General features: G+C 36.7%; 5 protein-coding genes across 6 annotated transcripts; 3 read left to right on the plus strand and 2 right to left on the minus strand.

The window, feature by feature from the left end:
- Positions 1 to 4,245: 4,245 nt before the first annotated feature.
- Positions 4,246 to 6,652, minus strand: LOC123671548. Its single transcript, XM_045605457.1, has 3 exons — positions 6,407 to 6,652; positions 5,769 to 5,947; positions 4,246 to 4,622 (listed from the first exon to the last, which is right to left on the minus strand). The coding sequence occupies exons 1-3, from the start codon at positions 6,567 to 6,569 to the stop codon at positions 4,419 to 4,421; spliced, it is 546 nt and encodes a 181-aa protein (XP_045461413.1). The 5' UTR covers positions 6,570 to 6,652; the 3' UTR covers positions 4,246 to 4,418.
- Positions 6,653 to 8,321: 1,669 nt separating this feature from the next.
- LOC123671549 lies at positions 8,322 to 10,460 on the minus strand. The gene is made up of 4 exons (XM_045605458.1): positions 10,223 to 10,460; positions 9,845 to 10,031; positions 9,504 to 9,760; positions 8,322 to 8,940 (listed from the first exon to the last, which is right to left on the minus strand). Exons 1-4 carry the CDS (start codon positions 10,319 to 10,321, stop codon positions 8,398 to 8,400), a joined length of 1,086 nt encoding a protein of 361 aa, XP_045461414.1. The 5' UTR covers positions 10,322 to 10,460; the 3' UTR covers positions 8,322 to 8,397.
- A 50-nt stretch (positions 10,461 to 10,510) lies between these two features.
- On the plus strand, positions 10,511 to 13,711 carry LOC123671550. Its single transcript, XM_045605459.1, has 4 exons — positions 10,511 to 10,818; positions 10,977 to 11,255; positions 13,083 to 13,340; positions 13,396 to 13,711. Exons 1-4 carry the CDS (start codon positions 10,605 to 10,607, stop codon positions 13,692 to 13,694), a joined length of 1,050 nt encoding a protein of 349 aa, XP_045461415.1. The 5' UTR covers positions 10,511 to 10,604; the 3' UTR covers positions 13,695 to 13,711.
- A 217-nt stretch (positions 13,712 to 13,928) lies between these two features.
- Positions 13,929 to 18,556, plus strand: LOC123671551 (MORN repeat-containing protein 5-like). The gene is made up of 4 exons (XM_045605460.1): positions 13,929 to 14,109; positions 16,023 to 16,204; positions 16,818 to 17,022; positions 18,138 to 18,556. Exons 1-4 carry the CDS (start codon positions 13,952 to 13,954, stop codon positions 18,520 to 18,522), a joined length of 930 nt encoding a protein of 309 aa, XP_045461416.1. The 5' UTR covers positions 13,929 to 13,951; the 3' UTR covers positions 18,523 to 18,556.
- Positions 18,557 to 21,311: 2,755 nt separating this feature from the next.
- LOC123671554 lies at positions 21,312 to 22,374 on the plus strand. Of its 2 annotated transcripts, none has more exons than XM_045605462.1 (2): positions 21,312 to 21,463; positions 21,741 to 22,374. In XM_045605462.1, the coding sequence occupies exon 2, from the start codon at positions 21,765 to 21,767 to the stop codon at positions 22,233 to 22,235; it is 471 nt and encodes a 156-aa protein (XP_045461418.1). In that variant the 5' UTR covers positions 21,312 to 21,463; positions 21,741 to 21,764; the 3' UTR covers positions 22,236 to 22,374. The 2 variants fall into 2 exon arrangements, with proteins under 2 accessions (XP_045461418.1, XP_045461419.1); XM_045605463.1 differs by having other exon boundaries at positions 21,452 to 21,686.
- Positions 22,375 to 22,783: the final 409 nt, after the last annotated feature.

Below are 22,783 nucleotides of genomic sequence, written 5' to 3' on the forward strand. Positions count from 1 at the left end.
TGGTGCGCTTTATAGACTGGTGGAGTCATTGGTCCGTACTTCTTCAAAAACGATGATGGCCAGAACGTTACAGTCAATGGTGATCGGTATAGAGCCATGATTACTAACTTTTTCATTCCTGAATTGAACAACCATGATGTCCAGGAGCTTTGGTTCCAACAAGACGTCGCAACATGTCACACAGCTCGTGCCACAATCGATTTATTGAAAGACACGTTTGGTGACCGCCTAATTTCACGTTTTGGACCTGTGAATTGGCCTCCAAGATGTTGTGATTTAACACCGCTAGACTACTTTCTGTGGGGCTATGTAGAGTCATTGGTCTATGCGGATAAGCCACAAACCCTTGATCATTTGGAAGACAACCATCGCCGTGTTATTGCCGATATACGGCCACAAATGTTGGAAAAAGTCATCGAAAATTGGACGTCCAGATTGGACTACATCCGAGCCAGCTGTGGCGGTCATATGCCAGAAATCATATTTAAAATGTAATGTCACAAGATTTTCTTGCGGATAAGTAAAATTCATGTCAATCGAATAATCCATCGTTGTTTTATTGCAATTTGAAGTTATATAGCCATAAAAAAATACCATTTACAAAAAATGTCTTCAATACGAATTTGACAACTGCGCTAGAGTTTTTTTTTTCATTTCTTGCATTCGCGAGGCTATGAAACTTCTCTGTCGAGGAAAATAAAGTGGCTAAAATTTTTTTATAACTATTTTTTTTTTAATTTTTTTCTTCACTTTGGAAAACATAAACTGTGGAAGTCCAAAGGAAGATCGAATCTCTCTTCTCAAATGAGTCCAAAGTTCCTTTATCGAAAGGAATAAACCAAAATAACAGCGTTAATTTTAACATTGTATTGTTTCGAATAGAATTGATGGTCAATAAAGTTCTATATTTAATCTATTCATCCCTAGGTCAATTTTCAAGTCAAAATAATGGCGACGGCAATGTAAAATAAACAATATTCATGAAATAATTTCGTCTCTTTATTTGTTTATATAATCAACCTTTTGCACATTGAGACTCGAGTTAAAACGTAATTTCTGCAACTCTCAGCGGTGTTATCAGTAAAAATGACATATAGATGGTTCATTGAGTTGAAATTAATCGCCTGGATGATCTTCAACTTAAACAATCAATTATCAGCGGATTTTTATAGCAATAAAAAGTTGAAGGGTAATAAAATATAAATCGGAAGTAAAGTTTTCTTTATCAGGATCTGGAAGAAATTTTTAAATATCGAAATAGCCATGATACAACCTTGAGATTAATTGTTCATGAACGCATAAGAATCGAATTCAATTATACAGGTGGTCCAGAAGTTAGTTCAATAACTTTGACGTCGAATACAACAACAAACTACTCCACACAGTATGGGGAATTGCGGTTTTTCCTCATTTAAGGTTCTTCCTCGATAACTCTTGGAGTATTCTTTTTAGGTAGAGGGTTTGCTCCTACTGAAGGGAGTTTTTTTTAGAGCTATAGAACTTTAAATTGCAATAAAACAACGATGGATTATTCGATTGACATGAATTTTATTTATCCGCAAGATAATCTTGTGGCATTACATTTTAAATATGATTTCTGGCATATGACCGCCACGGCTGGCTCGGATGTAGTCCAATCTGGACGTCCAATTTTCGATGACTTTTTACAACATTTGTGACCGTATATCGGCAATAACACGGCGACTGTTGTTTTCCAAATGGTCAAGGGTTTGTGGCTTATCCGTATAGACCAATGACCATACATAGCCCCACAGAAAGTAGTCTAGCGGTGTTAAATCACAAGATCTTGGAGGCCAATTAACAGGTCCAAAACGTGAAATTACGCGGTCACCAAACGTGTCTTTCAATAAATCGATTGTGGCACGAGCTGTGTGACATGCTGCGCCGTCTTGTAGGAACCACAGCTCCTGGACATCATGGTTGTTCAATTCAGGAATGAAAAAGTTAGTAATCATGGCTCCATACCGATCACCATTGACTGTAACGTTCTGACCATCATCGTTTTTGAAGAAGTACGGATCAATGATTCCACCAGCCCATAAAGAGCACCAAACAGACAGTTTTTCTGGATGTAACACATGAGGATTAGCTTCCCTCCAAATGCGGCAGTTTTGTTTGTTGACGTAGCCATTCAACCAGAAGTGCGCTTCATCGCTAATGGACGTAGTGCGGGATACGTATTCCGCACAGAACCATTATTTTCGAAATAAGATAGCACTATTTGCAAGCGTTGTTCAGGCGTGAGTCTATTTATGATGAATTGCCAAACCAAACTGAGAATAAATCACTCAACAGCTGTTGAATCGGTTGCCATCTTGAACAGTAATGCCCACTCAAAGTTATATACCTCGAAAAAAAACACCTGTTATAAGTTGTGAAAATAAATTCTGTACGTAGAATTGACTGAAGTAATATAAAATATAGGTTCTTATTTGAAAATCTTGAGTTTCGATGAATTTGAGTTGTCCAAGTTAATGATCTTCTTATGAACACCCTGTACATTTTTGGTCCAAACCGCAAAAAGCCTTATAATACTATGTACTTGCAGAATCGAAAGAGAAATTTTTTTTTTTGAAAAAAACTTTTATTCCCATTAACTCATGACCATTGAGTTTTCAACCAAGGTATCGCACATTGCCAAAATTATCGTCGAAAAAGCTATCTAATGATGCAATAATATACAGGGTGTGCCATTAGAAATAACAAAGAGCTTACAAATTTTTGACATAAGCGGCAACTCCACAGCACTGAAAATATTTGAGATTGATAGAGCAGTTGTTCTTGTTTAAGAAACCAAATTTTCAATGAATTCTTGCTTGTCGTTCTCCGTAAACGTCTAACGTACCATCGACCGTGATACACCCTGTATAGTAGACAAATTTAAAATTGGTACTTGGTGATGGTACTCAAGTATCGTGCAAACAAAATCCACCTTCAAATCTGTCCACATTACGACGAATAGAGAATCGAATAAATGAATTATGTTGTTTATGAATTCTTTTAAAATTTTTCTTAGTATTGAAGAATGAGCACTGATTTTGATAAAACATAAAAGAATTTCTAAACGTTATTGGAGCCTGTATATTTCCAAGATTAAATGAAATAACCTAAAAGACACCTACCATGAAGGGTAAGCATTTACCGATATTAGACAATAAGCATCTGAGATCGGTACTTTTCAAACTTCATGATTCTTATAGCTCTCATTATTTTTTGCCTGATTTGAATCATGCAGGAAATGATATCTGAAAAAGTCTTAGCCAACCTGAATGAATAGAAAAAACTCCAAAATTCTAAAATCATATCTATCCATATATAATCTAGATCCATTTTACCTTTAGGTGTTTGAAATTCTAAAATTGATTTATTCTCCAGAAATCGCGTGAAGAAAAAGTTCAAAAAAATTTCTGAGATAGAAAACTATTCGCGATCATCATGACATTTGAAATCATTCATATTCGTGGAGAATCCACCACATTTTTTGAGAAATTCTGATTCATATTTCTCAGAAGAGTTTTCACCTTATTTACAAATTTCGTTTAGGAACTTCGCAGTTTCCAGCGAAATGTGGATTCTGCTTTCTCTGGATTTCTGGCACAAACAGCACTTATCAGTGTATGTTTTTATTGGGAAAAAGGATAACAAGGATGATGCAATACGTACAAATTTGTCATCATGCATCCTGTGCGTTTCATTGAAACGCAGTACGTGTGCTCAGAAAGGCGAAAAAATTTTCCACGCACGCAAGTGGTGATTTGAATGCTTCGTATTAGGGACAATAGCCAATAGCCTTTGTATTTCAGTATTTTTGAGCGCTCATTTATCGATCAGATCGCTCTATGATTTAATCACAATGTCTGTAACTTTCAAATTTTGAGCTGGGTATGGTCTCAAATGATGAGGTTCAACTGGTAAGTGCATAGACAAGATATCTAGATACCCAACGCACTACTCGTTTTTTCCCCAACCCTTTTACGCGCCCTCTAGGCGTGCAGTCTCCTTATTTAATAGTCAAACCTGGTGAACATTCAGAAATTGTCCTACTACATGTAGCAACATCTACCCTGACACCAGAAACATCCAGAAACCAGATAATAATGTTTTAAAGATCATCATCTGAAGCATGTACACTCACTGCTGGCCTATTTCTATATCTTAGTTGAAAAATATTGTTGAAATAATATTGATACATTTTGTCAAGAATCTCCTACTAAAACACAAACGCGTCAACAAGATTTTATCAATTGCACTATAAGTAAGTATTGACAAATAAAAATGTTCATTGAAAGTATCGTTATAAAGACATTTATGAGCTAACTACCAAACAAACATTAATTTATTGAATCAATTCAAAATGGATGGAAAGAGAAAATATATTCATTTTAGAGACAAACATCTCAGTAAGTATCCCGATCACTAAAAGCAGCTAGGTAACAAATAACACCCTGCTTTGGCCAGGGTTGATTGTCCAAGAACTTAGCAGGTGAAGAATTCTTCAGAACAGGACCCTTGTCAGCTAGCGCCTTTCCTTCTGGCTCCTTTTCCGAAGAAAAACTGGTCTGATCATTCCAAAGAAGAACTTCTTCGTACACATTTGTAGGCTGAAATTATGGTTGATTGAATGAAAGCTTAGTTGTCGAAATAAAGGGTGTTTTTTTCGAGGTATATAACTTTAAGTTGGCATTACTGTTCAAGATGGCGACCGATTTAACAGCTGTTAAGTGATTTATTTTCAGTTTGGTTTGGCAATTCATCATGAATAGACTTACGCCTGAACAACGCTTGCTAATAGTGCAATTTTATTTCGAAAATAATGGTTTTGTGCGGAATACGTATCGCGCACTACGTCCATTAGCGATGAAGCGCACTTCTGGTTGAATGGCTACGTCAACAAACAAAACTGCCGCATTTGGAGTGAAGCTAATCCTCAAGTGTATGTCGAAACACCGTTACATCCAGAAAAACTGACTGTTTGGTGCGCTTTATGGGCTGGTTGAATCATTGGTCCGTACTTCTTCAAAAACAATGATGGCCAGAACGTTACAGTCAATGGTGATCGGTATAGAGCCATGATTACTAACTTTTTCATTCCTGAATTGAACAACCATGATGTCCAGGAGCTGTGGTTCCAACAAGACGGCGCAACATATCACACAGCTCGTGCCACAATCGATTTATTGAAAGACACGTTTGGTGACCGCCTAATTTCACGTTTTGGACCTGTGGATTGGCCCCCAAGATCTTGGGATTTAACACCACTAGACTACTTTCTGTGGGGCTATGTAAAGTCATTGGTCTTTGCGGATAAGCCACAAACCCTTGACCATTTGGAAGAGAACATTCGCCGTGTTATTGCCGATATACGGCCACAAATGTTGGAAAAAGTCATCGAAAATTGGACGTCCATATTGGACTACATCCGAGCCAGCCGTGGCGGTCATATGCCAGAAATCATATTTAAAATGTAATGCCACAAGATTATCTACCGGATAAATAAAATTTATGTCAATCGAATGATCCATCGTTGTTTTATTGCAATATAAAGTTCTATAGCTCTAAAAAAAAACACCCTTTACATCCTTTACACCCTTTAACATCGTACGCTCTTATTCCTACCCAAGTGAATATCCCCACTTTAAATATGAATGCGTTCGTTCATTTCGAAATTATTAGGGAAACTGTGCTTTCCTAGCATCTCCCCAATGTTAAATGATATAGGATAATTGCTAAAAAGGAGTGAACATTACCACAGCATCTTTGAGAGGTACCAATTCTTTGGGTGGCAACACGTTAAAGGGTTCTCTGATCTTCTTAGTCTCCATCATGAGCAGTAAGAACCACATATACTCGTGTCTTAGAGTCAATTCGTCATCGCTTTGGTCCATATCTGCTAATCTATCCAACCAGTTCTTCACGCACTGTTTATCTAAAGGAAAAACAAATGCATTTTCAGACATTTTCCTCATATGGTTAATACTTTGATGTGCAGTTTGAGAGGGCAAATACACTTTCCAAAAAAGGAGCTTTAATACTGCACTCTCTAACTGGCTTTCTTACAGGGTATTGACGTATCAAGATGCATTTCAGGAGAATTGAGTCATGAAAAAGTAGCGTGTGAGAATTATGCTGTGGAAAGGAGAAACTCTTGACCACCACGTCATTGGAAGTCAACGCAGAAAATGCTTTAGACGAAAATTTGTAGGATTGAGAGTGTAACCCTCTTAAAGCCAACCCAGACAATTAAATTCATTAGAACTCTAGAATTGAAAGACGAACTGTGATGATGAGAACGGCTCTGAGGAGGGAAAAATAGACCTTAAGAACTCTTAACAATAATCTGTGTTCATAGTTAGTCAGATACTCAAATACGTCAGGAGGTACTTACCTCTATAGGGTAGGATTTGAAGTAGAGCTCTTGCCAGCATGGTGTTATAAAAGAAGTTTTCGTTCAAACTTTGTGCTTTATTGACTTCAACTCCTTCATCTTGAGCTGCTGGTTCCGATGGTGGTTCTATGATGGATGGCATTTCATCCGTTTCATCACCCATTTTTAAAACTGGAATTTAGTCGATCGAGTCGAATGGAAAGATTACTTAAATGTCAACTTGAATTGAACGTCAAAATGTCTTGGTGATGACTGACATGATCTAGGACTGCTTCATTTTGAAGTTATTCGACCACTGAATTTGTCCAATTGCGTTACGTAATTAAAATAATTACACAAATTTAATCTTTTTCAATCATTCATTTCGACCAAACACATTGAATAACATCAGCTGAAAATTTTACACAAAAGGCATTGTTTACAAACCAACTCAAATTTGGCTTATAAAGGGTGTTTTTTTTTAGAGCTATGGAACTTTAAATTGCAATAAAACAACGATGGATTATTCGATTGACATAAATTTTATTTATCCGCATGATAATCTTGTGTCATTACATTTTGAATATGACTTCTGGCATATGACCGCCACGGCTGGCTCGGATGTAGTCCAATCTGGATGTCCAATTTTCGAGGACTTTTTCCAACATTTGTGGCCGTATATCGGCAATAACACGGCGAATGTTGTCTTCCAAATGGTCAAGGGTTTGTGGCTTATCCGCATAGACCAATGACTCTACATAGCCCCACAGAAAGTAGTCTAGCGGTGTTAAATCGGTGTTTAGATCTTGGATTCCAATTCACAGGTCCAAAACGTGAAATTAGGCGGTCACCAAACGTGTCTTTCAATAAATCGATTGTGGCAGGAGCTGTGTGACATGTTGCGCCGTCTTGTTGGATTCACAGCTCCTGGATATCATGGTTGTTCAATTCAGGAATGAAAAAGTTCTATACCGATCACCATTGACTGTAACGTTCTGGCCATCATCGTTTTTGAAGAAGTACGGACCAATGATTCAACCAGCCCATAAAGCGTACCAAACAGTCAGTTTTTCTGGATGTAACGGTGTTTCGACATACACTTGAGGATTAGCTTCACTCCAAATGCGGCAGTTTTGTTTGTTGACGTAGCCATTCAACCAGAAGTGCGCTTCATCTTTAAACAAAATAAAATGGACGTAGTGCGCGATACGTATTCCGCACAGAACCATTATTTTCGAAATAAAATTAAACTATTTGCAAGCCTTGTTCAGGCGTGAGACTATTCTTGATGAATTGCCAAACCAAACTGAGAATAAATCACTTGCCAGCTGTTGAATCGGTCGCCATCTTGAATGGTAATGCCAACTTAAAGTTATATACCTCGGAAAAACACCCGTTAGATTAATAATAATATTTTGAACTGTGTACAAAATAACTTTGTAAGTTTGTAATAACAACAAGCTCATAACAAATGAACATCTGGAAAATATGTGCCAAGTAGTTGAAAAACCTATTCGAACGACTACTCTGAATATTTTGACTTCATCAGTTAGAACAGAAAAGTTCAATATATCCTCTGACTCTGCCACTGTTAAACCTATCAGAAGTCTAGAATAAGAGTTACTAGAATTGGTTTTGTTCTATATGGGTTTTGGTACTATATCCCATCGCCAGCTCAGACAAGACTCTTAATTTTCTAATCAAAAACTAATTTCTTTACTGGTCTAGGACTCTCTACCTTTGGATTTGAAGTACGAGGTCACTCGTATCTGGTTTTAATTATGATTATTTTATATGTTTATATATGTTCTAATTATGTTTGGCTCTAAATTAAAGAACTTCTGAAAGATAATAAGAAAGCTATAACGTAAGCGTATCCAAGTACTGAGCAAATCAGAGTCTACTCCAAAGAAGTAATGAAATTCATACTCCTGGCAACTTTTCTTGTGAATATATTAAAGCAATATTCACAGATCAATATCAATATGATAGTAAACCCTAAATATCCTCTTCTAAAGCTGCGAAGACTCCAAAGAATGCTCCTCCCCGCCTATACTCTTCTTCCTGGCAGGCGGTGCTGATTCCTTAGTTTCGACTGAAGCCTGATCCACCGTCCCTAGGGACATTGACTCTGAGTACTCCGTCTTGGCAAACTTGACCTCGTGGAACTCCACCGATTTGGGCATCACTACATCCATCTCCTCCCCCTGGTCTTGCATTATCTCCTCCCTTCTCTTATTCTTCCTATCGGCAACTATTTCGAAGTTTCTTAACAGCTCGTCGCATACCGATTCGTTCCAAACAAATCTTCCTCCAAGTTTCTGCACCCTCATGTTGAGTCTTTCAGCCTGTTCTTTTCTTCCGGAGAACCAGTATTCGTATAGTTCCGGTTTGAAGCCAGTAGGTTGGTCCCAGGCCTTCCTGCAGTTGTCCTCTATCCATTGGGAGGTTCTGTAGACTGGTACGAAGGGAACCTTCCTGATGAACTGAGCGCAGTCGTCTCTGAAGTAGCTCAGATCTATCGGTTTCCTACGAGGTGCTGGCATGTAGAGGACCTGGATAATAATAAATATTCATTTTAACATGAGTTTTTGGTTAGATGAAGATCGTGAAATCCTTTATTTGAAATTACAACTTCCCATGAATAAGTTTCCACGTTTAATAAAATCTTTGGTCTTTTGAATTCCCCAAGGAATCCAGGGATGAGGAATGGATTCATCAGAATAAGTATAAAAACTAGAACTATCAAATAAACAAAAAAGCTTCTACTTCATTAAATATTAAAAAGCCCAATCTTTTGCAAGGATTTGGTTTTTTTGTCTTCTTCACTCAAAAATTGTGCAGGACTTTTATTATGAGTACCTTAAAGTTGTCCCTGTCTTATGACCAAGCTAAAGCTTCAACATCAAGGATGAGACCAAATAAAGAACAAGAAGTTTCATCAAAGCAAAAACAAGATAAAGTTTTAAGGAATGCTGAGGAAATCAGTCGAGTGGTTTCGATAAACATATGCATCAAATTAGCACCAACATGAAAAATGAGTCACAAATCACCTCATAGCGATTGGTGATGACATTACTATGTAGAACTTTCTGATTTTTGAGAATTGATTGATTACCTTGCTCATGCTCTTGATACTATGCACCCACAACGTTTTGGGATTGTAGAATCCATCCACAACATCGTAACATCCCTCTGGTATTCTTCTGGTAGGTTGATCGTTGGTTAAGTACTCTTTACCTGCAGGCCTCAGTTGGCTGTATAGGGTCTTCAAGAATCTTCTGTCAGGTTGCTTGCAATAGGTATCCAAAGTGCATTGCTTGATGTTTTTGTACTTGAACGTCCATGACATGATTTCACCTTCATACCATTCGCCTGTTGATCAATCCCATATTTGAATGAATAGAAGTCGTAGAAGTCGAAGATATTGTTCCATAGCTTATTAAATGTCTAGCTTACCTACAACCATTTGACCCATCGGGTACGTCAGTACTCCTTTTCCATGGAACATGCCATCTTTGAGTTGACCATCGTATACCACTCCATGGGATAATATGTAGGAACCAATTCCATCCATATCAATTGGAGACCACTCTCCTGCATAAATACTACCAGATATGAATCCTTTCACTGGCTGTCTATCCAACTTGAAAAATTATAAGAATTCAGTTAATATCTTATACTCCATTTTGTACCATTTTCTATGCCTTGATGTTGGTGGTATTTTATATCCCTAGTAACGAACTCAACAAGGTTCAACATCAAATCATTAGAGCATATGTTGGTATTATAATGAACTAAACGTTTTTTCACTTTGTCTCACTTTATGGTACTTACATGATACTTTCCTTTCATCTTTGGATTGTACTTTTTTATAACTTTACTCAAGAATCCTCTTTGATCCATTCTGCCCCATTTCAGTGCGTCCTCCTCCATTTTCGTAAGTTTTTAGTGTATACCCAGGAAGAAAGCCTTCTACACGAAAAAAAGGATTTCTAGAATTGTCAGAAGAAGACAAGTTTAATTGACAAAGTGTATAGAGAATAGTAAAAATATATTATTTATTCTCATAGAACTTGAGTACTTCAATTCTGTACCGTGCTTAGGAATCCAGAAAAAACAAGCAAAAGAAAAATTATTTTTAGATTCACTTCAGTCAAAAAAATATTGTCAAATTCAAATTCTGCAGAGGCCTAATGAGAAACTATCGGATATCAAAATGATGTACGAAAGAGCTTCTATCTCTCCTTTCTCTAGGAGAAGGTTGACAAGGGATTGGCGTATCTTAGCAGAAGATGTTGAAGACTACAGATTCAGCAAGTGCACCACTAGAAGAAAAACTTATGTCAACGAAGTATGGTTGGAAAGTAACATTGACCTGCAAAATTTGGTTTTCAACACTCTGGAATTTGTGACCGGCAGTACTTACGAAGGTACTGAGTGATCATAAGATGTTGAATACTCTATGAAGAATTTAAAGCTGCCTCTGGCTAACATGGCCATACAAAACTGAAATAGTTTGATTACTAGCTCAATTCAAACATTAACTGATCATTTACAAAATTCAAGGAGTCAATGTGTTATTTTTTAGGACAATGCAGCAAAACTGGAATGGAAGGTGTGGGCACTTACACTTTTCCTCATGGTGTGGTCTATGAAGGTCAATTCAGGGACGGGATGTTTCACGGCAAAGGAATACTGGTTTATCCTCAGGGACAAGCTATGAATTGTACCTTCCAAAAGGGAAAATTGACAGAATGGGAGTTTCTATTTAGTGCAACTGCTGCACCTGAACCTGAAGAAGATTATACTTATCCAGATTCAAGGAGACAATCTCCTGCTAGTGACTTTTCTATCAAGTTCAAAACAGGTGAGGACCTACATATTACGTCAGACCACAATTATATCAAATTAATTATTGTTGATGTCGATTATCTACAGAACTGCGATTGTTTTGATCTTTTGTTCTAATATCCTGCTCCATTAGTCCTAAAACAATCTTCTTTAGCGTTGACAAAACTGACAGCTTTCTTAGGAGATTTAGCCATCACATCAAAAGATGTAAACTGGTCAGCCTAGGTGTGTGGTCTTTATGTAGCCAATTCTGTTCGCACAATGCTTGGTTGTTTATTCTTAATATCTGCAGAGCCAAAATTTCATCTGCAAACATTGACCAGTTATTATTCCCACAATGACCAGATGCTCAGCTCGTGGCAGCTACAGAAGAATCTTGATGAAAGACAGTAAAAATTGCACAAATGTTTTTGCTTGCTTTAGTATACACACTCATACTTGAGTGTGGGACTCTTTGCTTCTCAGTTCCCACTATCATATTGCTGCCCTGTAGTGTTATTTTTAATGATGATGCCTTTCTCACAAATTCATCAGCCTTTTCATTGCCTTCCATTCTACAGTGCCTTGGCATCCATACGCGAGTCACATTGTTGCCTTTAGCCAGTTAACTTTATGGTATAATGGCATTTCCAAGCTATATGTTCTCAGGTGTTCAAGGTGTAGCCTGGCTGTCCTTTGTAAGTTATTGTTTCTTCTGAGCATATATGCAAAACGCTAGAGTTCCAGCATGCATAACATCTGGTTTATGTCCCCAGAGGCATTGATAGGCCGATATAACCCTCACGAATAACCATCATGAAGGATGTTTTGCAATCAAATGTAGTTAATATTGACATTGGACCAAAAGTAAAGAGGATTTCTTATTATTGAGATATTGAGATAACCGTCATAATGATCGTTGAGAACAACTGAAGCCTGACTTTAGGCTTCAGTTGTTCTATTCTCAACGATCATCTCCAAATTAAAATGAGTCCATACTTATGGAGTACTTTCAATACAAATGTTCTTGTCATTGTTGAAGAATTGTATTTTTGAAAAAACGTGGGTATATATCAAACGAAATCCAAAAAGCTGTGTCGTACGAACAGTCATTTTCTCCAAATAACGCTATTTTACCAATGGGAAAGTTGCAAAGTTCGAGTAATATTTACTATCTTATCTTGTGTTTGATTTCTTTGAGTTCATAATCGTCACTTTCATCTGATGACATGAACAGAGGTAAAAGTACCTTTTCTCTAATTCTGTGGTTATTCCGTTCATTCTTCCACATCTTGTAGAACAAAATCGTGCGAGAATATATCAGAAACGCACAGTTTTCATGGTTATATTTTATTATTCTATGTTGGTACTCCGAACATTCCGCCACGGCTTTATCTGTCAATTCATCAATTTGCCTTAAAGAAATCAGTTCTGCCAACCAATATTTTTCAATGCAAAAATCACTAAAATATATTTATGGGAATATTTCATTAATTTCAATGAAAATGCAATGAATTAGAGAAAATAATGTATAATACTCGTACAGAAGGCTCATTCTACCACTCGTTCATTCCAAAACTCGCCACTTCGTGGCTCGTTTTTGAATTTTGAACTCGTGGAAGAATATCAATGCCTTCTGCACTTGTATTATAAATAACTATTTTCTAATCTCACAGCAAAGCCATTGGTGGAACTGACGTAAGGGAAAACTTCAACGGGAATTGTGAATTGACACCGATATTTTTGACGTCTGGAGAAAATAATTTGTTATTATTGTTCGAAAGCACAAATTCAACAAAATTACGAATATAAATAAAATATATACTATGTAAGTGTTTTATCTTCACTTCAAGAATGTTTTCAGAAGCGGAAACGGACATGGCAACGTACTGCAAGCCACCGGACCGGAGATTCCACGTGAGTTATTCTGAAGGACTCAAAGGAGCACCTAAGGAAAATTTGAGCAACATCAGACCAACAAGAGAGCCACCAGAAGGGTGTTATGATGTTGGAGATGGTTTCTTCAATCCAAAGACCAAATGGGTGCATCGTGCTGGTGATATGAGCACCTACTTGTACATGATACCGGAGGGAAAGAAAAAATCAAAGCTGTCGTCTGAAAGTGAGATCAATTTTTTTTTCGGAGTTGTTGGTGCTAATTTTTCTTGTATTTCTAGAATCTCGAAGGGAATTTATAGAGAAAATACCAACCGTGCCGATCTACAAAAACGAGAAGTGGGTTAAGGACCACTGTAGGAAAGCTTGGGATGAAAATGTTGGCTACAAGCCCAGCCTCTACGAGTATTGGTTCACTGGAAAAAATAGAGATAGGGAAAAATTGAAGATGAGGTATGAAGACGAGGGTGGTCGTTTTGTAAAGGAGGAATCTATAAATGAGGAATGCCTCAAATATTTCACAGATAACGTTCCTTCTACTGAAAACGTGCACAAAAATACTTATGATCAGATGGAGTGAATAAAATACTTCAACTTTTATGTTTCTTTATTTTGCCTTATATACTCATATTATAACTAACTATTTATGAAAATAAAACGAGCACAATAAGATTGGAATAATTTAATTAACCTTCTCTTCTTCTTTTAATAATTTTTCAGTTCCGTTTCACAATGAAATAATGAAAAATTATATAATATACTCTACGCATCTTGATCATTAAATTCATTGACAATTCCTGTCATTATATTAGAATTCAGTTCACACAATTGAGAAAAATGACTGATACAACTTTTGATGTAAGCTATAACAAAGGATGGCTAAGGAAATATAAGATAGACTCAAATCCCTATTATAGAAAAGTGTGCTATGATGAACGAAAAGCTGCCGAAATAGAGTTGAATGAAAATAGTGAACCAAAACAAGAATATTACAGGTACGTAGAATTCTACAGGGTGCCTCAACGAAAATCTGACTCCCCCCAGAACTTATAAAAGAAGAATTTTCGAAGATTAAAAAAAAAGAAGGTGGCATCAACCCCCAAAATTTTTTGAATTGTTGAACCGCCCAAAAACAAGAATCTATGTAAGAGTTTTGAATCCAAAAATAATTTTGAGTTGTATATTAGGAGGAAAGAATTCCTATGACAACATTGTTTCGAAAGAAACCACTTGAGGCAAAAACTCCAATTTTTTTTCAATAGGAAAGAAATAGCAGGTGTGTTTTAGTTAAAAACAGTTATTGCCACTCTTAGGTGGTGAACCGATTTTAAAAATTTCAACTGGGTTGTGCACAGAACATTAATAACTTTCAAACTAACCAAAACTTAAAATATCTCTTCCCTATTCAAAAAATGTTGGAGGTTATTGCTACCTCCAAAGGGGTGGTTTTTCCGGGAAAAAACTCATGATGGAACTTCGTCCCCCTCAAAACAAAAGTTGACCTGTTTTTTTTTCAACTTCTTTTGAATTCTTCGTTTCTGAGTTCAGGGCGGATTAAATTTACGTTGGGACAGACTTTGTTGTGAAGGGTGTTTTTTTAGAGCTATAGAACTTTAAATTGCAATAAAACAACGATGGATTATTCGATTGACATGAATTTTATTTATCCGCAAGATAATCTTGTGGCATTACATTTTAAATATGATTTCTGGCATATGACCGCCACGGCTGGCTCGGATGTAGTCCAATCTGGACGTCCAATTTTCGATGACTTTTTCCAACATTTGTGGCCGTATATCGGCAATAACACGGCGAATGTTGTCTTCCCAATGGTCAAGGGTTTGTGGCTTATCCGCATAGACCGATGACTTCACATAGACCCACAGAAAGTAGTCTCGCGGTGTTAAATCACAAGATCTTGGAGGCCAATTCACAGGTGCAAAACGTGAAATTAGGCGGTCACCAAACGTGTCTTTCAATAAATCGATTGTGGCACGAGCTGTGTGACATGTTGCGCCGTCTTGTTGGAACCACAGCTCCTGGACATCATGGTTGTTCAATTCAGGAATGACAAAGTTAGTAATCATGGCTCTATACCGATCACCATTGACTGTAACGTTCTGGCCATCATCGTTTTTGAAGAAGTACGGACCAATGATTCCACCAGCCCATAAAGTGCATCAAACAGTCAGTTTTTCTGGATGTAACGGTGTTTCGACATACACTTGAGGATTAGCTTCACTCCAAATGCGGCAGTTTTGTTCGTTGACGTTGCCATTCAACCAGAAGTGCGCTTCATCGCTGAACAAAAATCGCTTATGAAAATCGGGAAAAACGGCAATCTCATTTTGGGCCCATTCGACGAATCTACGCCTTACTTGATGATCGTTTGGCTTCAATTCTTGCTCGAGTTGGATTTTGTAAGCACGCAAACCAAGATCCTTCTGCATAATCTTCCATAAAGTGGATGGACACAGATCCAATTCCTGTGCTCGATGTCGGATAGACTCATTCGGGTCTTCCTCAATGCTACGCTCTACAGCAGCAATAGCTTCTTCTGTACACACCATACGGCGTCTTTGGGGATGCGAGTTATCAGTAAGAGATGATGCGAAAACATTCCATGGTTAATCGAATTAACTGCTCTGATGGACGATTTTGTCGACGATAAAATGGACGTAGTGCGCGATACGTATTCCGCACAGAACCATTATTTTCGAAATAAAATTGCACTATTTTCGAACGTTGTTCAGGCGTGAGTCTATTCATGATGAATTGCCAAACCAAACTGAGACTAAATCACTTAACAGCTGTTAAATCGGTCGCCAACTTAAAGTTACGTACCTCGAAAAAAACACCCTTTATATTCATGTAGGTCTTTATATTGCCTTATATGAAATATTTTCAGAGATTTCAAAACAGGTAGTTCATATACGGGGGAATGGAACAGTTTGAGCATGAATGGACATGGAAAATACACCTTTCTGCATGGAGTTATATACGAGGGTGGAATGAAAAATGGAGAATTTCATGGGGAGGGGAAAATAACATATCCTAAGGGTCAATCCATAAAAGGGATCTTTCATAATGGTAAGGGACATTTTGATGGTAGTTCCTCATTTTAAATGGAGGGTTTTCCAATAAGAGATTAAATTTCAAGATTGAAAAAAATCTGTATATTTTGAGAGAAACTTATGGATGTTTTTCTCATTGTAAAGAGAAAGATATGCTATTAACAATGAAAAATTATATTAGCCTAAATGACTGGCAGTTTCAATCACACCACCTACGAAAAAAACGCACAAAACAAAGACACGTTGAGGATAGAGATGCTTTCCAACAATCATCTGCAAATTTCGCAAAATACGGTTCCTATAATGGAATGCCTGATTCCCAAGATCGAAGAGAAATCGACAAACCTAGGTTTTCGTCAACAATACTGGCTACAGCAGCAATATTTTCAGTAGTTCTTGAGCGATGCACACGGTTTCGGTTCTTCACATCAATAACCACTTCTAAGTGTTCAAATTTTTCCAACAGTTTTAATATTTTCGACGACCCAAAGGTACTTCACGCGTAGTTTTTACTTGTAAAATGTTAAAGCTGTCCAGATCATGTTCTATTCAAAATGAAACCTAATATTTCAGGAAAACCATGTAGATATTCTGAAAGTAAAATAATTTTCAAAATTGTCCGTTTCCAGGTGAAATGATTTCTTGGGAATTCACATTCGGTAACGGTTTATCCATGGAAAACTACTGCAAGTTTCCAGACAGAAGATTCAAAAGTACGATCGAAGAGGGTTTCTTACCAGCAGGAAAAGAGAGGTTAACAGATCGGCAACCCGAAAGACCTATACCAGAAGGTCATTATGACGTAGAAGATGGATTCTATAACCCGAAAACAGGGTAAGTTCTCTTGGTAGAATCGCTTATTCTAATGAGCATAATAATCGTAAAAGCAAGTTGACAAAAAGCACAGAAACCAAAAGTGGCTGTTCAATATTCGCAATTTGTTCACTGAATAATATTCTTCTATAATTATTTATTCTATAATTCCATTCAATTAAAAAAAAAATTGAAATAGAGAACAAGAAGCGATCTTATTGGTATATCTGGACGGATTATACAGGGTGGTTCAGATTTCAGGTTAATAGTTTTGGCGTCTGATAGAACAAGCCTTTCCATGAAAAAAATTCTTTTTATGAAAGGTGTTTGCTACTATGCTCAAAAAAGTGTGCCATTCAAAGGAAAAATTGAATTCATTATTTATCAGTATGCCCACCATAAGCTTATCAGGAGTGACTGTACCTTTGAAGTCATGCATCTCGATGCTTGGTATTAATATCAGCAATTCTTGGGAAAATCGCGTGAGATCAATTGCCAAAAGTGTATCCCAGAAACTTGGTTTTCTGTTTCGTGCTAGAAGCTATTTCACTTTCAGTCAGCTACTTATGATTTATAAGGCACAGATCCGACCTGCCTTGAGTGCTGTTCCCATGTTTGGAATGCGGCACCTAAACATATTCTGAAACTGCTGGATTCTGTCCAAAAAAGGGCGATTTGTCTCGTCGGTGATGCCTCGCTTACAAACTCGTACTACTTTGGAACACCGTAGAAAAGTTAGCGAACTGTCTCTATTTTATAGATATTTTCATGGTCGATGCTCTTCTGAAATATCAACAATCGTTCCTCCTTTGGCAGTCTCTTCGAGGTTAACCCATCAAGTTCAGTCTTCACACCCCTTTGTGGTTGCGTTGGAGATCTGCAGAATATCTCTTCTCAAAAACTCGTTCATCCAACGAACAGTAAGGCTCTGGAACACATTGCCTAGGGAGGTGTTCCCCGAGGCATATAACCTTCATAAATTCAAAAAGAACACCAATTCCTACCTTATTCCCCTTGGTTCTCACGATGTTCCTTGAACATTACAGGATATCTCCTTTCGTGGGAACCAGAACACCAGAAAAAAAAAACTTAACAGTGAATTTTTACTTCGTTCATGCAAATTCTTCTATTTCAAGGTGGATATACAGTGCCCCCTCTTTTTCCCAAAATGGAGCACCGACCCCAATGCGTATGCCTTTGAAAAGAGTCCAACCAATCGACACAACTGAGTACCTGCCAAATGGATATGCTTTCATCCGAAAAGTTCCATTTGTCCCAATCTACCAAGATGAGAAGTTCATACTTGAACGTTGTAGGAAAGCTTGGGATCAGCCTACAGGGTACAGGCCTGATCTTTACGAGAAATGGATGAGTGGGAGAGCTGAAGAAACAGAAAGGTATAGGAAAAAGTTCACTACACCAACAGATGTACCTGTTTCCAACTGTTTGAAGATGTTGGATTTCTTCAAATGGATTGGGGAAGCGAGGAAGAATGAGTTGAGTTTTTCTAGTCGTTCGTAATGTAATGTAGATGTTAAATAAATCATTAAATTTATTTGATTTTGGTTATTCTAGATTTGAACTAGAAGTTATATCAAATTTTTGGTCTTTGATGCCCTAGGAATGTCATAATGACAGTCATCTGGCTACAATCATCAACATAGTGATGATAGGGTGACCTTTTGTCTTGTAGCGATAAAAAGCAATCAGACATAATGTCTGTTTATTGATTTATTGAAAGACACGTTTGGTGACCGCCTAATTTCACGTTTTGGACCTGTGCATTGGCCTCCAAGATTTTGTGATTTAACACCGCTAGACTACTTTCTGTGGGGCTATGTAAAGTCATTGGTCTATGCGGATAAGTCCTTGACCATTTGGAAGACAACATTCGCCGTGTTATTGCCGATATACGGCCACAAATGTTGAAAAAAGTAATCGAAAATTGGACGTCCAGATTGGACTACATCCGAGCCAGCCGTGGCGGTCATATGCCAGAAATCATAATTAAAATGTAATGCCACAAGATTATCTTGCGGATAAATAAAATTCATGTCAATCGAATAATCCATCGTTGTTTTATTGCAATTTAAAGTTCTATAGATCTAAAAAAACACACTTTATATGAATGTACCTGCATTAACAATGGTCTTTGGTGGTACTTGTGCATACAACTTTGTCATTCATAAGGTTCTCAGTAAGATACAATAGAGAATATCTTTCCCCTACCCTAATTAGTGTGCAGGCACCATGATACCATTGCGCAGGCATACAGCTTAGAATAAGAAAAGGAAGAAGAAATTCACGGTATACAATATGATTTTATGTTTGAAACCCAGGTATAAAACTGAGAAAAGGAGAGTTCAGTGGAGTAAGTTACGAGGTGATGACCAGTTGAGTTAGTAGAGTGTTCAAGGATGTTTCAGAGTGCTGCACCACAAGTTCTTGTCTGTCGTCCATCAATGTTTTAATAATTCCCACAAAAACATGATCCCCCAAAGTCTTTTGTGTCCCAATCAGCGCTGTTCCAACCATCTAAAGTTAGCCTTCCAGTTCCAGAGTCTGATGAATTCTAGTATCAGGGATAACTTCACGCTCCCACAATCTTCTCGCCTAAAGCATTGTTTGCGTTGCAATGATGGGGTATTATGTGTTCAAGTGATCATCAGATTCTGATCAATCTGTTCAATAGGCGCTTCTTGAGACACCAATGGTCTCTCCAGAATTGAGTGAGAAGGTGTATTATGTTCTTACTGAGATCCAGATACTTTTTTATCCTTCATCTCAAAACTGTTTCTTATGAGTATATTCTCATATACCAGAAAAACCTTCTATGCCGACAAAAACGTTCGGGCTGCCTTTTTAGCAAGTGTATAGGTGTTAGTAACTCTTTTTCTTTCAAATGTCATGGACTGAAGTTTTTTTTGATTTGAGCATTACTAATTTTGGACACAGAAAAATTAAGATATTCACAAGCAGAAAAACCACAGGACATTTTTCAAAGTTCATTTTTGAATAATTGCAATGTCTTTCAGACCATCTGTAGAGCGATCCGTGAATTCGCAGAAGACTTTTAAACTTTATGGACATAAATAAAAATAAATCGTACATTTATCACGAACGGTTTTCAAGATATAATCTTAAGTTTAAACTATTATAACCATGGAATTTTTCGAAAAAAGTGGTCTACGTCAAAAAGTACCACAGTTGAATGATGGCAGGTGGGGTATTTATATCCAAAAAAAAACAAAATGGTATCGTGTTTCACTACTTTCGGACCACTCTGTAGAGTCAAAAATAATTTAGGCTTATGCGCTGAGTATTTGGTCGATTTCCGCCCAAAATTTTTACAGGAGTTATTGACCGATCAAGCACTATTGAATCACCCTGTAAAATGAATCTCGATTGTACTCCCTTTATCTTCAGTAGAATTAAAAATTTATTCTTCATTCCATAGATATACATACACCTACTAAATTTTATAATCATATAGATAACGTTAAAAATTTTCTGAACCCCCAGATGGCATGACGTTCATATATGGAATATGATAAAATTCAAAACATATTTCGAGTTCCTCAGTTTAATATTATCCTTCATCAAAGAACAGGTATGTATCATGTTATAAAGAAAATTGTTGCGAATTCTCGACATTTTCATTATAATTCATTTGAAGTATAGATATTCCTATTTGTTTCATTTAAATGTACTAAAAATTTTATTCCATTTCAGAATAATCAACGAAAAAATGGATGTCCGCTTCATCGTCATTTTCTACTGTGTTACCCTGTTTGTCGATTTCTTATCAGGATGTGATACAGAAAAAACAGGAACACTCTCAATTACTCAATCCTACGTGTCCTGTTCGCAGCCAAGGTACAAATGTTGTGACAAGGCATCAGTTGTGGCTCCAATAAACGGTAAATGCTTAAGAGATGACAACACCACTGGAGTATGCTGCAATCCAAATGATAACGAATCTCCATTTGGAGTTTTTGAGGGTACCTTTGGGAACGGCACTCAAATATTCTTTGGAACCAATAAAGCTGCAGACGAATTGAAGAAAAAAGTTGAGGATTTAGCTAAGGTCATCGAACAAAACAGGAAAATGAGGGAGGAGAATGAAAAGAAGGAGAAAAATTGATATTTTGAGACTATGTATTTTTGTTCGAAAAATATTCACTATTTGAATGTTATATTTTTAATTATCAACTGACCTATATTTATAATAAATTTAATATATGATATTTGTCTGAAGGATTAAGTATTTTCTTTAAGCCTACTTCAATCTATTTATTATTAGGATATTTACATTATCTAGCCATGAAAACCAAAAAAAAATATATATAAAAATAATATTAATATCGTCTGTTGCTGGTTCAAAAAAAAATGTAGCACATGCTATTTACACAGTTGAATGTGTGAAACTCTCTCAGTTTTGTATTTGTTTGACTCGAAGCAGGTAAGAATTTTTCCGTAAAAATCATTTGAATCTTGCATATTCATCCGTGATTTGATTTTCAAAATAGTTTTTTGTTTCACATGTGTGATAATTTCAATCCTCAATTCAGATAGTCAGTAGATCTTACAACAGTAATTTGTTCAATGTGAATAACAATAAAAATGTTGGGTTTAATTATTCATACTCTGTTGATTTTACATATTCAGAAACAACATGAAACATGGTAAAATCTCTTCAGAGAGTAATGACTTCATTAAAAAATATTTTTTAATTGCAGGATTATTAGTGACTTTTCCGAACCATGGGTATCAGGTTTGCACTTTTTCTTCTTCTAACCCTGGGCATGGTAACTGCCCTCCATGAGAGAACCAAAAGAAATGGAGCCATGCACCACACAGTTTCGAAAAGTGGCGAAAAAATAAAATTCACTACAGAAAATAAAGATGGAAATTATGTTACTTGTGCTCCTCCCTTTTACAAGTGCTGTGAGGGTGCATCAGGGTTACTGTCTATGGTTGTATCAGAGAAATGCTTAAGAGATGATGGTGTACCAGGGTTATGCTGTGGATCGGATGCTTTGACTTTGGTTGAAGTCATATTCGAAAATGGCACTAAGCGTATGGTTACTGTCAATGGAGGTCAAGCGGAAAATAAAGCCAAAGCTGATCATATTGCTGATGATATCGAGAAGATCAGGGAACACAAAAACGAGAACCCATTGCCACAGAGAAACAAAGAAGTAATTGATGAAGATCTCTCTGCTCTGCCTTAAAATTTGATGTGATCGAATGTTTGTCTTTTAACCTTTTCTTTTGACATTTCCATTGTTTGTTCGTAAAATTGAATCAATTGTTTTGATGTGTGTCTTTTAAATGTCAATTAATAAAGGATATTTCTGAATTTTAATGCTACAATAATTGTTTATTTCTTCCCTATCAATCTTAAGAACATAAAAAATCTTATTTTCAGTGGCGTAGTTTGCCATCAACATTTTTTGTAGGACGAAAGGTGAGTAACTCAAATTAAAACAATAATAAGTTATACAGAATCAAATGTTTTCCATACGTAATCCTAGAAGCAGCAATATAATAGGAACGATTCGAATCAAAGATACAGATACCTTTCTCATTACTTATTATTTATTACTTAATTATCAAATTATCCATGGCTGACGTCAATTTCAGCTTTTTTATGGGTTTTTCTGACCTTATAGACAATAATGACAAATCTGATCTATTTTTCTGTCCTATAGGAAACATTAGGCTATTTCTCGTCAGTTTCAGTTCAGAAAAATCTCTAAAAAATCATAGATGGAATGAA

This window comes from Harmonia axyridis, chromosome 1 (assembly GCF_914767665.1).
Source record: "Harmonia axyridis chromosome 1, icHarAxyr1.1, whole genome shotgun sequence".
Lineage (NCBI taxonomy): Eukaryota > Metazoa > Arthropoda > Insecta > Coleoptera > Coccinellidae > Harmonia > Harmonia axyridis.

Excerpts from the sequence above, each read along its gene's own strand:
- LOC123671548 (XM_045605457.1), bottom strand. The coding sequence starts at position 6,569 with ATGGGTGATGAAACGGATGAAATGCCATCCATCATAGAACCACCATCG. Across the intron at positions 5,948-6,406 it reads TCAAATCCTACCCTATAGAG|ATAAACAGTGCGTGAAGAAC; the intron begins GTAAGTACCTCC and ends TTTTTCCTTTAG. Across the intron at positions 4,623-5,768 it reads TACCTCTCAAAGATGCTGTG|CCTACAAATGTGTACGAAGA; the intron begins GTAATGTTCACT and ends CCATAATTTCAG.
- LOC123671549 (XM_045605458.1), bottom strand. The coding sequence starts at position 10,321 with ATGGAGGAGGACGCACTGAAATGGGGCAGAATGGATCAAAGAGGATTC. Across the intron at positions 9,761-9,844 it reads GATGGGTCAAATGGTTGTAG|GCGAATGGTATGAAGGTGAA; the intron begins GTAAGCTAGACA and ends ATTGATCAACAG. Across the intron at positions 8,941-9,503 it reads GTATCAAGAGCATGAGCAAG|GTCCTCTACATGCCAGCACC; the intron begins GTAATCAATCAA and ends ATTATTATCCAG.
- LOC123671550 (XM_045605459.1), top strand. The coding sequence starts at position 10,605 with ATGATGTACGAAAGAGCTTCTATCTCTCCTTTCTCTAGGAGAAGGTTG. Across the intron at positions 10,819-10,976 it reads GACCGGCAGTACTTACGAAG|GACAATGCAGCAAAACTGGA; the intron begins GTACTGAGTGAT and ends GTTATTTTTTAG. Across the intron at positions 13,341-13,395 it reads ATCAAAGCTGTCGTCTGAAA|AATCTCGAAGGGAATTTATA; the intron begins GTGAGATCAATT and ends TTGTATTTCTAG.
- LOC123671551 (XM_045605460.1), top strand. The coding sequence starts at position 13,952 with ATGACTGATACAACTTTTGATGTAAGCTATAACAAAGGATGGCTAAGG. Across the intron at positions 14,110-16,022 it reads CCAAAACAAGAATATTACAG|AGATTTCAAAACAGGTAGTT; the intron begins GTACGTAGAATT and ends AAATATTTTCAG. Across the intron at positions 17,023-18,137 it reads TTCTATAACCCGAAAACAGG|GTGGATATACAGTGCCCCCT; the intron begins GTAAGTTCTCTT and ends TTCTATTTCAAG.
- LOC123671554 (XM_045605462.1), top strand. The coding sequence starts at position 21,765 with ATGGGTATCAGGTTTGCACTTTTTCTTCTTCTAACCCTGGGCATGGTA.